General features: G+C 39.8%; 1 protein-coding gene across 3 annotated transcripts; it reads right to left on the bottom strand.

Moving 5' to 3' along the window:
• Positions 1 to 1646: 1646 nt before the first annotated feature.
• Positions 1647 to 15752, bottom strand: smyd5 (SMYD family member 5). Of its 3 annotated transcripts, none has more exons than XM_089021687.1 (14): positions 15625 to 15752; positions 14652 to 14760; positions 14437 to 14576; positions 13759 to 13880; positions 13518 to 13587; positions 12562 to 12666; positions 12411 to 12473; positions 11376 to 11446; positions 9942 to 10048; positions 9379 to 9435; positions 9195 to 9289; positions 8143 to 8213; positions 5089 to 5213; positions 1647 to 1830 (listed from the first exon to the last, which is right to left on the bottom strand). In XM_089021687.1, the coding sequence occupies exons 1-14, from the start codon at positions 15715 to 15717 to the stop codon at positions 1802 to 1804; spliced, it is 1257 nt and encodes a 418-aa protein (XP_088877813.1). In that variant the 5' UTR covers positions 15718 to 15752; the 3' UTR covers positions 1647 to 1801. The 3 variants fall into 3 exon arrangements, with proteins under 3 accessions (XP_088877813.1, XP_088877823.1, XP_088877806.1); XM_089021697.1 differs by having other exon boundaries at positions 5101 to 5213; XM_089021680.1 differs by lacking the exon at positions 1647 to 1830 and having other exon boundaries at positions 5035 to 5213.
• Between the last annotated feature and the right edge of the window lie 544 nt (positions 15753 to 16296).

Genomic DNA, 16296 nt, shown 5'->3' with positions numbered 1-16296 from the left:
GCAAAATTGTATAATTGTGAGAAGAGTTAAAACAGGAGCTTGATTGTGTGTATGTGTGTCCATGTAATGAAACGGCCCCATATTGACGTGATCCAGCAGAGGTTTTTCTTTTTGCCTAATCAGTGAAAATGGTGGAGGGCGTTGAATGATGGTGCAACACGGCGCATCGGGGCCTCCCAAGCTGGTCCTAAACTATCCTGGGGGTGGTGAGGGGTCGGAGTGATTAGGGGAAGGGGGGCAACCGAACTCTTCTTTACAGGAAGCAAAAGGATCATATGCTTCATTCTTCATAAAGGAGTTTGCAAAAGAAACACTCATGGGATGTTTCATGGGCTTGATCATGGGATTGGGGTAGACAGTATCTGCTGAAAGCTAGCTAGCAGTTTAAATGCAGACCTTAAATACTGTAAACACAATATATGGTTGAGCATTTTTTAAAATCAACCTGGAAAGAAAAAAACTGCAAAAAGTACTTTATAATCCTATTGTTCAACATGCTTTAATTTTTTTGATGAAAGGCACTGACAAATAATTATACAATGTGTTTAAGAATGACATTTGAACAAAAAGACATAACCAATACACAATATTATGGCACATTTGCATGTCAAATATTAAAATGAAATCAACTCAAAAATATTTTAAAGAAATGAAAATATTCAATAAATAAACCTCTTGCAGCAATTACAGTAAAGTCTCGTTATATCGATATCGGTTATATCGATAGTACTGCTTATTACGATACTATTTCTATGAACGCAGGGAGAAAATTTACATGCCGCTGGGATCGGTTATATCGATAGTCTGGTTATATCGATATTTTTTTCAGACTCCCGAGAATATCGATATAAAGAGACTTTACTGTATTACAAAAACTATCTTCAAAATATCAAGTTCTACCAAACAACATGCTATTTAAAAAAAAAAGCCAATTTCCTGTAATTTTAGGGAAAAAAAAAAACATTTACAAAAAAAATAATAGCATCGTTGGCAAAAGTTAAGATTTTTGTGTAACATTTTCTTTCACTAAAAACCAGAAATAACTGTGGCATTACATCCTGTTAAATTGGTAAACCTTTGTTGAATGTTGATGTTAGCTGGTCATTGGAAACGATCCACTTCATGGTAAAACCTAATTCTGATCATTGTGGATGCATATTATTTCTTGACAAAGATTCACCATTTCAATGATTTACTAACATTCCTCAACATCGATAGACAGCACCCTTTTTGAAATGCATTTTCATGGATTGAATTGTTCAATGCCGGCCAAAATTCAAATCAAGCCGAGCCAACTAGCTAACAGGCATGAGCGGGACCATGTGGTCGCTCAGAATGGACAAAAACTCTTCACACGATTGGTCCCAGTCTTGGAAGTCTCTTTGTCTCATACGACAAAGATGTGGAGCACGTCCTTGGAGAGATGAGACGGGAGATTATAGATGAATAGCCAAAGTGTTTCCTTCCGACGCCTCATTTCGTCCGCATGAGTCAGACGGCGTTTGTAACGTGACCTTCTGGAAAAGTCAGCCACCGTTGACTCCTTGCCCAAATAGCCGCGAGGTCTCTTATGTATCAGTGTGACATCATGAAATGACATTCACACAACTTTTTGCTCAACTGGACTTGACGCTTCATGAAAACAAGTCAACTGTAGACACATTTTTAAGAATGAACAGAAAAAGTTACTACGCTCCGATTGATGATCATGCTCACAGTGTCATTGAAAATCTGACAATGTGATAAGGAGACTGTACAGAATCCATCCTTGGAAAATTACCGGTAAGGCAGCGGTGGCCCATCAAGGCCTACAAACCCTTCTCTGCTGGCCTAAAAAAATATGAATCACGCCAATTATATTTTGTCCATGAAATCTTATTAAATAATTCGAAATTGTCTTTCAGTTTCCTTTCATTATTTTTCCCTTGTTGCGCTGCTTCCAGACGTGTGTTTTCGTATTCAAGCATTTAACCAGTAACATGTCAGCCATTACTTGTTACCAGGGTCAGAAATTGACCTGTACACCTTCATCATCAGTTCTGCAGGCCCTGTCACATCAAATGTGTCGATCAAACTGTTGCTCTAAGCAATCAGATTTCGAGTTGGCAACCCAAAAGGGGTACCAACGCCTTCTTGAAGGCGTTGGTCAACGTCAGAGTTTTTGTAAAGTATGATTGGATAGTCAAGGGCCAATCATAGTATGCGAAAACTGCTCTGATAACAGGGCCTCGCTAGGCCTTCAGTAGTGTTATGTCTGAATCAATCCAGACTTAAAAAAGTGTGGTGTGATAAACTATAAAGCGCTGGCCGTGGCCTCTGGCAATGCTTTTTCTTTTCCACAAGGGGGCATCATTCTCCCTTTCTTACATGTTAGCGCTTTGTTGCAGCTTCAGCTGTTGTTAAAGCGTCATATAAACCAATATTATGTATTGTTATAGTATTTTGTACAGCTGCCCCATTTGACGCTCATATAACTCCAGACCCATATAATTTAGGAATTAACTCTTTTTTTATAATGAAACAGAGAGGCTGAGGATTCTAACGCTGTATTGAGTGTTTATGTAGTCCTAAAACTCAATATTCTGGAATTCAAGTGACAATGACAAAAACCCTGGCACTTGAGTAGACACATTTTTGCACGTCTGGCAGTGAATTATTTAATAAGCAAATGTATGATAACTAAAAATAATGAACCTAACACATTGATTTTTAATTATTTTTTTTATCTCAAAATGTTACTTATCATGCATGGGTTAGCATTTTTTCAGACCTTGACCACTGCATTGAAGACATGCCCTCCCTCATTGGCCATTTTTAAAACTCACTTGTACTCTGGCATTTGACTAAGAATGACTCAGACTTGCTTTTAGTTTTACTTCTTTGTGCTTCTGACTGTCTTTGTGACTGATTTATTGCTTATAAGTGATAGTTGCGTGCAGCGTTGGCTGTTTGAAAGTGCTCTATAAATACAGTTGACTTAAATTCATGGATGAAATGCCTTTCAAGACTTCAAGGACCCGAGAAGGTATCGCAGGGAAGTAAACGTACGTGTTAGATACAATTAGTAAATAAAAATGATGTGGATGTTGATGAAGATAATTCATGTGCTTCATCCCGGTTATGTGGGGGTTGTGTTCTACCGCTGGAAAGAAACATTAACATATATGGACAGTACAGTAATACAGTTGTTTTTAAGACAATTGTTTTATTTTTGAAAGAGGACATATTTTTCCTTTCCTCTTCCTTTAATAATTTTGTTGCTGTGAATTGTGAATTTCTCCATTGAGTCGTCTGTGTAAGCTCTCAGTCGTACAGGAGTGGTCCATCGATGAGAAGGTTTCTTCAGCCGTCATCTGTACAAAAGTGAAGGTTTCGGACGTTTCGCCTCCTATCCAAGAGGCTTCGTCAGCGAACTAAAGTCTGACTGGTCGTATCGGCCCCATTTATATATCCCTAATGTCCAGACCTGGTGGCGCCGGACACAGCTATGATAGGTCCCTACTCTCAGGTTGGGGGGGGCGCGGGACCCCCCCCTGTGGCCCTACTGATTGTTCCTACATTCCTGACTAACGATTGGCGTATTACACCCACTCCCCCCGGTATCACCTCATCAGCATAACGACCCTCATCAGCATTGCGAAAGTTGACTAACCTGTTTTGCCTGAGCAGGCTATTGTATGAAATAGCAAAACAGGTTAGTCAACTTTCGCAATGCTGATGAGGGTCGTTATGCTGATGAGGTGATACCGGGGGGAGTGGGTGTAATACGCCAATCGTTAGTCAGGAATGTAGGAACAATCAGTAGGGCCACAGGGGGGGGTCCCGCGCCCCCCCCAACCTGAGAGTAGGGACCTATCATAGCTGTGTCCGGCGCCACCAGGTCTGGACATTAGGGATATATAAATGGGGCCGATACGACCAGTCAGACTTTAGTTCGCTGACGAAGCCTCTTGGATAGGAGGCGAAACGTCCGAAACCTTCACTTTTGTACAGATGACGGCTGAAGAAACCTTCTCATCGATTTCTCCATTGAGAGACTAATGAAGGTTAAACTAATCTAATTTAATTTACTGTAGTTTAATCTAATATAATATACAGTGGTTTAAAATAATATAATCTGTGTGTGTGTTTGTGTATTTTGTGTGTAGGTATGTGTGTGTATGTTTGTGTGTGTGTGTGTGTGCGTGTGTGTTTGTGTATTTTGTGTGTAGGTATGTGTGTGTAGGTATGTGTGTGTAGGTATGTGTGTGTATGTGTGTGTGTGTGTGTGTGTGTGTGTGTGTGTGTGTGTGTGTGTGTGTGTGTGTGTGTGTGTGTGTGTGTGTGCGCGCGCGCGCCTGAGTCCGAGCGTGTGTGTCGGGCGACCTCTTCTGGCCGTTAGCAGGGAGAGCAGGGAAATGATAACATTTATAAATGAACTTTACAGTAAACAGTTTTGTATACATTACAGGTACAGTTATACAGTAATAAGAAGTGATAATATGAAATATAAAATGATAAAAATGACATCAAAAGTTATACAATTTATAAATGAACAGTAAACAGTTTGGTATATAATAGTATTCAAGAGAAAATGTTGCTTAAAAAAACAACAGATTGATATCGTATACTATCCTGTCATGTAAACGTCACGTCGGCCATTTTGAATGGATTCCGACTTACGCTAGGCGTAGAATTAAAAAAAAGAAAAGAAAAGGGGGGGGGGGGGTTCTGGCGGTTGTGGTCGTAAGTACGGGTTATTTTTTCGTTTATAGTATGGGCCTCAGTCTTTTTAGCATCAATATGAAACATTACAAATACACATACTGATAATTTGACATCAATTGCTCAAGGTAAGGAGTCGATTCTTGCAAAGAATGGCAGTACTGTTCAGCTAGCTGCACTGAGCCTCCATTTTGATTGTGAGCTTTAATGTGTTATTAAAAGGGGGGAAACGGTGAAAGGTTTCTTCACAGCGACTGTGAAGAGTTGTGTTTATTGTTGTGCGCCTCTCGTGTGATGGATGGGGTTGCATGTCAAAAGGCTGACAATGAGGTCTTTTTTTTTTAATAAATCACACATCCGTCATCTCGTCTTCCATCTCCTCACCCCCCGTTGCACCTTCGGCCTCTGCGTTGTCTTCATCGTCCTCTTCTTCCTCCTCTGACGTCACGTCCGGCTCATCCGTCTGAGAGAGACACTTGGCACACGAGCAGACAAACATGTAGTTCTCCCTGAAGGCAAAAACAGCACATGTTGGACAGGCATTCACTCACACTCTCACTCTTCTCAACCACAGCTCATTTAAATTCGACATAAACGCTCCAGGTGGATCTCATCCTCCCCCAAGGCTTTTCCACTGAGAACCTTTTTAACCACCTCTGGGAGTTCAACTCCAGAGAAAAGAGCCCACCTCACAACCCCGAAAACTCACCCTCTAAGAAAGGCAGAGAGAGATTTTAAAAACTTTTCCTTGATTCAATGGTGCGTGTGAAACACAAGTCAGCATTCCCCAACCTGTCATTACAGACACTCCCCTACTTATGAACATTCGAGTTACGAGAATTTGGTTTACTTGCGAGGATTTTGAAGAGAATCAACTAGCCTTTTTGGATTGTAAAGTAATTATAAGAAGACAGCGCACTAAAAACAGAAGTCTTTAGGAAGGCCACACACACTGACCAATACTTACTTTTTGAATGTAACCACCCTCTACAACACAAACTAGGAGTTATCAGAACCCTCCAACACAGGGCCAAACTAATACCAACAAGCGTCTGAGGTAGAGAAAAGGAGTCAAAACATGTCAGGAGAGCACTCACAAACTGTGGTTACCCTCAGTGGTCTTTTAACAAATGTCAAATGAAAAGAATAGGGAATGAAACCAAAACTTCTGAAGATACTAAAAGGAGAGAAGTAGCATTACCTTACATTTCAGGGGGTTTTGAACAACTACGAGTCCTTTGGCAACACAAAATTCCTACTTATTTCAAAAAACTATAAAGCAAAAATTGGTGCATCCAAAAGATAGGCTACCAAATGAAAAACAAAGTCATGTAGTTCATTCAATATATTGTAAGAATGAAAATTGTAAAGAGCAATACATTCGGTAAACTAAACAAATTCTCAAAAAAAGACTATCAACATCGCAGGGATAATACTAGTGGGCCTCAATCTGCAGTACATATGCACCTAAAAGCCAGAAACCACACATTTGACGACAGAGGTTAAAATCTTAGCGAAAGAAAATACATGGTTTGAAAAGGGAGTAAAAGAAGCTATTTTCATAAAACAGTGAAATCGTTCACTAAATCGCCATGGTGGGGAGAGGTTTAATTTGGATCGTTCTTACAACAGACTTATTAGACCACATAGGCTTAGTTATGCTGATGAGGTGATACCACAGCAAATGGGGCAATCAGGCCAGTCATAGACCTCATAATCAGGCAGGACAATAGAAGTAATCAGTCAGGACAACAGAAGTAATCAGTGTAGCCTCAGGGAATAGTCCTCCGCTCCCCCCAACCTGAGAGCAGGGGGACCATGACCGCCAGACTTTTTTTTTTTAATGGGACCGAGCACCGAAGACAAATTCCAGGGTAATACAAAGTACAAATACAAGTTGACAGCGTCCCGTTTTCGTACCCGCTGTCCTAAAGAAGGAAGCGGGGAGGCGTGGCCTTGCCCCCAGCTATCAATCCGAACGTGACAATATCGAGCAAGTAGGATGTTTATTTGCCGGAGCAGCATTGCACAAAATGACGATACAAAATAATTGTTTCGTAACAAAACGTGTACGACAATTTTCTCCAGCATGACAGCACAGCAATCGGGGGGAGGGGTGTCCACCGACGCCGAGGCGGAGCGGGTGGGATCGCCGCGACACAAATACCACGTCGGGTTCACGGTCGGCGCCGCCGCCTCTTTGAGACAGGTGACCTACCTCTTCTGGCTTCTCTGTTAGCAAGGAGAGCGATTTTTGGACAGCTGTTTTTTTTTTGACAGCTCGCATGCGTGGGAAGCAGTGCAGAAAACGTGTGCGCCGACACAGTAATAAAGATCGATAATACGAATTATAAAATGATTAAAATGACACTGTTATATTTATAAATGAACTGTCAACATTTTGGTATATAATAGTATTCAATAGAAAATGTTGCTTAAAAACAACAGATTGACATCGTATACTATGCTGTCGTATAGGAGATGCCAGCGTGTCGTCATTTGTTATGATCACGTGATCCTCGCGTCAGCCATTTTGAATGCTTTTCGATTTATGACCGTTTGACTTACGATCGTTCTGTCGGAATGGAACCCGGTCGTCACTCGGATGTTACCTGTATATAGGGCCAAAACTACCAGCAAATTTTAGTTCGCTGACGAAGCCTCTTGGATAAGAAGCGAAACGTCCGACACCTTCAAAGAAGTACAGATGACGCCTGAAGAAACCTTCTCAGCGATGGACCACTCCTGTACGACTGAGAGTTTACACAGATGTATGGGGGTTTACCTTTTCAGATTAGAGTCAGATCGGTTTCAATTCCCGCTCTATTGGTATATTAAATTATCATTTAGAAATTGTATTTATTTTATTTCCTTAGGGAATATCTGTGTCATATTAAAATTGATTTGATGAAGTGAAACCATTGCGTGTCATAAATATGGAAAGGTCACACAAATTAGAAAGGGGGGAATACTATTTCACAACATTGTATTCTATGCTAAAGTCCGTACTTCAAGACAACAAAAAATGTTGTGAGTGGTCTCAACTGGCTATGTACTAATGCTGCCTATTCAATCTGGAAAGGGTTTGTCAATTGCACTTCTTATTTCTTTTTTTCCACCTCAACAGTGTGGGGTTCAGTATTCTACACAGATTGTGTCATAAAATGCAAAGTGGTGGAAACATAACAATACATTGTGAATTGAGAGAATCAGCACAGAAGCAAAATAAAAACATGCTAAATGAAATTTGACGGTTGAAGTGCCTGCCGCATAGATCAATCAACTAAAAGCTAAGATCAGTGCGACCACTGAACCCTCTGCACATCTGCCACGAACCAGCCCATTATTAGCCGTCGGGCTTCACATCGATCCATGTGGCTTATTAGCGCGTTCGAGAGATTCATGATGAGCAGAAAGGAGAGATTGGGAGACGCCCACCTCAGAGTTTTATGCCTGCTGTGGCGGCTTCTGCCTCGTTGACAGCAGTCCAAGTAACTGATGCAGATCTCCTGGAAAGGACCCCACAAATAATTGTAGAACAAGCGTTACAGATAAGTAATTCTCAAATGGAGATAAATTATTGTGAATACATTGGAAACTTTCACTTGAGGCATGCTGTCGTAGCACACAAAAAAAAAATATAATAATCAACACACACGTAGGTGGATTTTTATTTGTATAAGAATCAAAATGCTTACATTTTGGGGGTAAATGTCTTATTAAAAAAATTACATTAAAGACGAGAATAGTTTAAGTAGTATTTGTATTTTTTCCATCAATGAGTTAATTAAAATTTAAAATTATACAAGATAATATTATATCTTATTATATAAGATTATATGATTAATTACATTTTGTTGAAAAAAAAAATCATTTATTATGAGAATGTAGAAATGAAAGCCTAAAAATTATGGTCAATGTATTTTGGTAAAAAAATAAAGTTAAACATACTAAACAATAAAAGCACATTTTCAATAAATAAATATATACATAAATAAATATATTATTTACAGAATTGTAACCCTCCACCACCCTCCACCTAGATTCCAAGAAGAAAGCTGTTATGACAAAACAGTTTATTTATTTGTTATATGTGTTAAATGTTCAAGATGAAAATTGCCAGGAAGAATTATAAAGTGATAAGACAAAAGAAGAAGAAAAGAAAGAAAATAAACATGTTACAAAATGGCAAATTTGCTAAATGTTCAATTTGTAGATTGAATGGAGAAAAATAAAATACATTGAAATACTTATGTCTTATTATGATTCACAATCTGAAAGCCTTTAAGTCCCACAATGGGAATTTGTTTTTTCAATATGTATATATTTAGGAACCTAAAACATTGCAAAACCGTATTTCCTAAAAAAATATTAAAAGCCTTCTAAATGGCTTGGCAGGGCGCATGACTGCTTGGCAGGGCGCATGACCGCTGCCTTCTGTGTGCATGAACTCTAACCCTTAACCCCCCGCGGCCCAGGCATCAGCTAACCTGGCCTGGATCGATGTCGCCGAGGGCACTGAGGTGAAGCAGGAAGTTGTTGTCAGGGAAGGAAGCCTCTGTATTGGGCAAGCAGCTGTGATTGCCTGAAAAGGGTAAAAAAAAAATCCACCAAGCAATAAAAGGACATGCTTTTGTGCTTGCATCGATAAACATGAAAGTCACGGTGACTTACATGAGCTTTGGAGTAGAAAGAGACCTGAGCCTTCACTATTTAGAAAGTCTCCAGTTTCTGCAGTGTGAGCAAGAGAAACATGAAGTATCAACAAATGATACTGACAAATGGGGGCGCAGGGGTTAAATACTGTGGTTCTTACATTCCAAATTTCCCATTCACGGATTTCTCATTAGGGCCGTGTTATGTTGCTTCGAAATGAAATATGATTCCAAAATCCAATTTCCCAGTTTAATTGCCCCTTGTCATGCTTAGAAACAGTTTTTCTCTCGCGCTAACTTGGATCACCTCAGCTCAGGAGCAATTCATCACCTTTCAGATCAGGAAATGAAAACAAAACACCCCGAGACACACAGCTCAAAGTGTTACATGGCCTTGTGACTTAAAAGATCTGATTTTTTCATGGTCTGGTTTGACTTGGGTTGTGCACACTTATTTCCACATTCTGATGTCCTCAAACTTCTACTAATAAGACCTGTCGTGAGGCAGATCCCATTTTCAGCATAAAACATAAGAATTGTGTTCCCGGGCTCATGCAATTGAATGCGGCCAAAAACGCTCACCTCTCTCAATGTCTTTGTACAGTTGATCGATAAAGGAGTCCAACTGCGCTCTCTCCTGGGGAGGAAGCTCAACTGCATCGCAGGCGTGAACCCACTGACTCAGCGAGCTGACGGAACAAAAAGGATAAACCTGTCAGGTGTCGTGTCAAGGATCGAGGTGAGGGGTGCTCTACAAAGGTCAATTGTGAAGTCATGATAGAAAATGTCAAATGGAATATATTTATGTCCCAACAAAGCATAAAAAATAATCTTTTTTATTTCATCAATATGACAAAGTACCCCTAAGTGAGGTCCTGTAGAGCACAGTTGTCAAAGTCATGGCCCGGGGGCCAAATCCGGCCCGCCACATCATTTTTTTCGGCCCGTGAAAGCAAATCAAACGTGTGAAATGCCATGATGCTTGCTAAAATCCTAACCAAAATTTCATATTTTTGGATGTAAACCACAATAACAGTCATTATTCTTGACTTTAGATTTGAAAACTAGTTATTCATTAATTTGTTGTGCGCTCTATATGTAATATGTGGAGGGGATTAAACATTCTAATGGCGTCCCCAAATTCATAACGGCCCTTGAGAGGAAACCATAACTACAATGTGGCCCGCGGCAAAAAATGACACTTTACACCCCTGGTGTAGATTGTTAAACTCAGAAGCGTGACACCTCCCAAGGATAACAATCACAAGAAGAGGAAGCTACATAGACTGCATTTGTTTTGCCAAATACTGTGATTGTTAACATGCAGGCATGCTAGGCCGTCACTGGCCGCAGATGATCACATTACATTGGTTGACAAACCAGTACCGGGGGAAAATTTAGTTCGCTCAGTCATCACTGTGTGTGACTGTCCTGATAGTATGGTTGATTTTGTGCACAATTAAAAAAAAAAAACTATGCTTATTTTATTTTTATTTTTGCTGTAGTGCCGATAAAGCACCGGCCAGACCTCTGCCAATGTTATTTTCCCTTCCACAAGGGGGAAGCATTTCCCTTGTTTCCATGTTAACACTTTGTTCCAGCTTCAGCTGTTGTTAAAGCACTATATCAACCAATATGTATGTATTGCATTGTATTTTTGACAACCACCAGTCATATTAAGCTCATATAACTCCAGACCCATATAATTTATGAATTAATTATTTGCCTGTGAATGAATGAATGTTTATGTAGTCCTAAACCTCAATATTCTATGGGTGCTGGAATTCGAGTGACAATGTATTACATTAGCTGACATTGCAATTTGGCATTCTGTCAATCACATCACTCGCCAAAAATTGCTGAACAAAAGCATTGTCATTGCTAAGTGTGTTGCTATGCGTCTGACTCTGAACCTGAAAAACAAACAAAAGTATACCTATAACTTTTACTCAAATGATGTTTGACCAGGTTGACTTCACATCTGACCTTATACAAGTTGAATAAAAAGCAGCTAACCTTGTGCCGATTCCTTGGCCGTTCGTGCCGACCAGAGCGAAGAGAGAGCGGAAGCCTTCGGGAACAAACCACTGAAATACAAACAATGCTACAATCATGCATTCATTGAGCTTTACTCATAAATAATACAACATTTATAATTATAATAATAATAATTATTATTATTATATTTTCTATGAGTCATGTACCTCATGACATGACCAGTAAATGTAAGTGTAGTTTTTAATAATAATAATAATAATAATAATAATAATAATAGTAATAATAATAATTATTATTTTTATTATTATTTAGTTTACACTTTACAGTTAATTTATTGGTCATGTAATGAGGTACATAACTCAGCAAATCTAATTATATAACCACATATTTATTATTATTATTTATTTAACCATAATATTTTTAGCGATTATTATCTATTAGGCGTACAGTGACATTAGAAAAAGGGTTGGAAATCCGTTCATATTACATGCAGGACATTTATTGTAATCTTTCAATTCTTGTGATGGGATTCAAGGGAGTAGCTAGCTAGCTAGCTAGCTATCTATTAGCTAGTGTCAGGTTAGAAATATTACAAGCTAATATTAGCATTAACAGTTACTTGAGTGAACGCTGGCGCATGTGGCTGCCGCTGCTCACCCACAGAAAAACTTATCCTGTGACTGTAAAGTGGCCTTGAGAGTTTTGAAAGGCGCTTATAAATGAAAAGTTTTATTATTATTATTATTATTATTATTATTATTATTATTATTATTATTATTATTATGATTATTATTTGGACTTTGAAGTCCTGTTTGTGATGTAATGTAGGGAAAGAGATGCCCATTTCACGGTAAGATCGGAGCATTGTCATCGAATCAGTGCCGGTCCCAATCCCGGATAAATACAGAGGGTTGTGTCAGGAAGGGCATCCGACTTAAAAGCTTGGCCATAACAAACATGCGAATCAAACTTCTGAAGATGGAGGAAACTGATTCGGTGTGGCGACACCTTGAAGGGAAAAGCCAAAAGGAAAAGAAGAAGATTTGCGTTTACACGACTTAGCTGGTCATCATACAGCGCTTCTTTGAAAAGACTCTGGAGCACTGCCAGCTGACCCTAAAATAAGATATTATATTGGTAAGCTACGGGTTCGATACAAGATGTAGAAATCTTTCACATTTTCCCCCAGTTGAGGAATATTTACCCTGAACTTCTCCCCGAGGAGTTTGTGGGCCAGTTCGTCTTCCTCATTTGCCGTGCGACTGCAGAAACACGAGAAGAGCTTCTGCCAGTGTGCTTTGTCTTCGGCCTGGACCACACATTAAAAACACTTTGTGAACACAGAGGCAAATATACACATAATTACTTATGTAATTAGCATGAGAGATTTTTTTGTGGGGGCCAACTGAAAGAATAAGGAAACCACAATTAACTCATTCACTGCCATTGACGAATTTATTTGGGAATTGAAAAGCATGACGTGGAGCGCCATTCCCGAATTTGTTCAGGTTTTGCTTCTTCCTAAGGGGGATTGCCGATAAAGCGCTGGTCAGACCTCTGGCAATGTTTTTTTTCCCTTCCACGAGTGGGCAACATTTGCCTTTTGTCCATGTGGGCGTTTTGTTACAGCTTCAGCTATTGTTAAAGCGCTATATAAATCAATATTTATGTATTGTATTTTGTACAGATGCCCCCATTTCAAGCTCAGATAACTCCAGACCCATATAGCTTAGGAATTAACTATTTTTTTTTCAAATGAAAGAAGAGATTCCAAGGTTTCTTAGGCTGCATTGAATGTTTATGTAGTCCTAAAACTTAATATTCTTTGGGTCCTGGAATTCAAGTGACAATGACAAAAGCCCTGGCACTTTTGCACATCGTCTGGCAGTGAATGAGTTCATAAGACGTCCACTTTTGATTTTACTGTCAATTTGATGTATTATGTGATGTAGTCGTGTGGCTATATCAACTGTATCACTCTTACCAGGCTTCAAAGATTATATTTAATATAAATATTTCAAATCAATTGTTTATAGAGTACATCCTCTCAAATGCTGTCAGAATGTGAAAGCGATACCTGGAATTTTATTGTGACAAGCATGCAGAGACAGCATTACACCACCATCCAAAAAAATAAATACATCAATAAAATCACCTCACTTGTTTAACAGTGGCGACCATTCTGGCCAGAAGCATGATGCTGGAAGTCTCTGGAGGGTAATGCATGCTCCTGTGACAAACACATTGTTTACCATATAATTCGCAAGGAATTCCTTAGAAATAAAATGTATTATTATTAGTAGTAGTAGTAGTAGTAGTAGTAGTAGTAGTAGTAGTAGTAGTAGTAGTAGTAGTAGTAGTAGTATTAGTATTACTATTAGTATTATAAAACCCTGATTACCTCCATGCATCTTTCAGTTTGTTGACAGGGTGGTCTGGATCTTCACAGGATGGCCCAAGACACAGCGCCCGGTGGTACTGATCCGCGGCAGCTTGTCGACATTCAGTGCTGCAGTACATAACCTACAGGTAGTGGTAGGCCAGGTGAGGGATTCGCGTGTGTGTCTAAGTGTGTCTGCACATGTTCTCGTTTCGGGCAAAAAAAAAAATTGTGGGTTCCCACGGGACAAATCCCTCACACACCTCGTCCACACAATGTAGCAAAAACGTGAATGTGTGTGTGCGAGACCACATTGCAATATAGGCCAATTGCGACCAGAAATCTGAAATAAAAGTCATTTGGAAACATTCATATGGTCCATTTGTATCTCAGTATGTGTGCCTGTCTCCTCCATATGAAAATGAGCAAAGCCAGAGCGCATCTTTTAGTTTAAACTGGAACCTGTGTGCTGTAACTTGGAATGTTTTCAGCCTAACCCAATGTAACAAAAAAAACGAGGTAAAAAAACGAATAAAGTAACAGCAAACCACAGAGTTCATTTTTTGACAATGGATGAACATAAAGGAAACGTGAATATTTCCCAAACATCAAGTGTATTGACTTCTAGAAAATATGAGTCAGATTCCAATTTTCCCAAACTTGAAATTGTCATTACGGTGATTTCCTGCGCTGACCAACCTGACAATGAGGGCAGACCTGGTGGAGCTGCGGTCGAACGGGACAGAGTTCCGGATAAGGAAGGCTGAGGGCTGGAATGCCTGTGAGTCTCTGAGCATTCTCCTCAGCTGTCTCCAGAGATCTCAAACAGTAATCACATGCTTTTAAAAAGCACAATTGAAATGTCAATCATGAGACATTGGGTTATGACGTTGGGTTATGTCATGCAGTCTCACCTTTGTATCTGTACAAATTATTCCACAGGAACTGGGCACAGACAAGCGGGCGCTCAATGAAAATGACCTCTCCCTTCTTGATGCTTCTCTTGGCAAACAGACCTTTCCCCTTTAGGCGCATGTTCAAGAGCAACAGTTGAACTCAATGAAGACAAAATTGAACAAATCCATCCATTTTCTACAGTACGCGAATGATCACCAACCAATCGCAGGGGACATATTGACAAACATTTACCGGTAGTCACACTCACATTCGATGATCTTTTGTGTGTTTTGGAATGTGAAAAAACAGCAACAAAGTACCTGGTACAAAACTCGCACAGACTGAGAAAATATGCAATTCCACACAGAGCCTGAGCCAAGATTCAACACGAGAATGTGGCAAATGTGAAGCAGACATGCAAACCATTCGACATATACTGTATGAAGCAAAATGAAACAGAAGTTTGATATGACATACTATGAGTGACACTTGAACGGTATAGATTTTATGGGGGTGCTAGTTCCGATTCCCCCCCCCCCCCCTAGCATATCAGGCAGGACCTATTGTCTTGCAATGTACGTATATCAAGTTTTTGAGCTCGTGCCGTATGGACTGTACAATGCATTGTAATTATGCTATCATGTTTCCGAAAAAAACATTGATTCAACACTAAATCAGAACAATCAGAGCAACAAAAAAAAGTTTACAAATGATTTGTAAAAAATGTTAACCAACTTTACCTGCTTTATGCCAATCAAAGTTTCTTATGTTAATGTAATTATTATGGGAAAACACCCAAGAATGTGAACAGCACTTACAAGTGTTATCTGTAGTCTTAGGCACGTCTAGGCAAACTGCATTGACATCGCACATCAGTAGCAACGATGCATGTGCAGCAATGGCTGGGAGTTTTAATGATCAAAAAACGGCGAACAAAGCACATTTTCTTGGAGACAACAAACCTAAACTTAACCGGGTCGACAAACCAACCTTGACGTTGTCAATAAATCGCACCTCCACCTTGCCTGCAACTTTGCCAGGATCCACGCAAAAGGAAAACATAGCATCCACGGGGGCCGCCATGTTGGATACGAACTTTCACCCGCGTCATACTCGTGTGCACATGTAGTGGCCAAAACTTTGCTGCAAGTCAGTGGCACGCCCTCTAACGACAACCATGTGAACTGCATTGAATAGGCGCATAATACAGTCCAGTACTGTAGTCACAATACAACTGATTACAATATTACCAAAATCAACGAATAGTAATTATGATTAAGACCATAGCAATGGCGTTATATTATTAAAATTGGATCAAAATATAAATATTGATATTTGAAATAATATTCATACTGACAGCAATATGAAGGAAGCAGCCCAGTGATCCTAGACCTAGACTTTCGACCTCACAATGGAAAGGTCCTGGGTTCACTTCCAGCTCCAGGCTCCCTGTGTTTACATGTTGTCCCGTGGCCTGCGTGGATTTTCTCCCGGTCTTCTGGTTTCCTCTCACATTCCTGAAACATGCATAGTAGCCTGATTGAACACTTAAAATGTCCCTATGTGTGAGTGTGAGAGTGATGGTGTTTGCCTCTCTGTGCCCTTTGATAGTCTGGCAACAGGTTCAGGGTCTCCTTCGCCTATTGCCCAAAGATGGCTGGG

Source organism: Hippocampus bargibanti, linkage group LG02, assembly GCF_051943395.1.
Source record: "Hippocampus bargibanti isolate YZ-2025 linkage group LG02, ASM5194339v1, whole genome shotgun sequence".
Classification (NCBI taxonomy): Eukaryota; Metazoa; Chordata; class Actinopteri; order Syngnathiformes; family Syngnathidae; genus Hippocampus; species Hippocampus bargibanti.
Note: the sequence above shows the minus strand (reverse complement) of the source record. Positions and strands in the feature narration are given on the sequence as shown.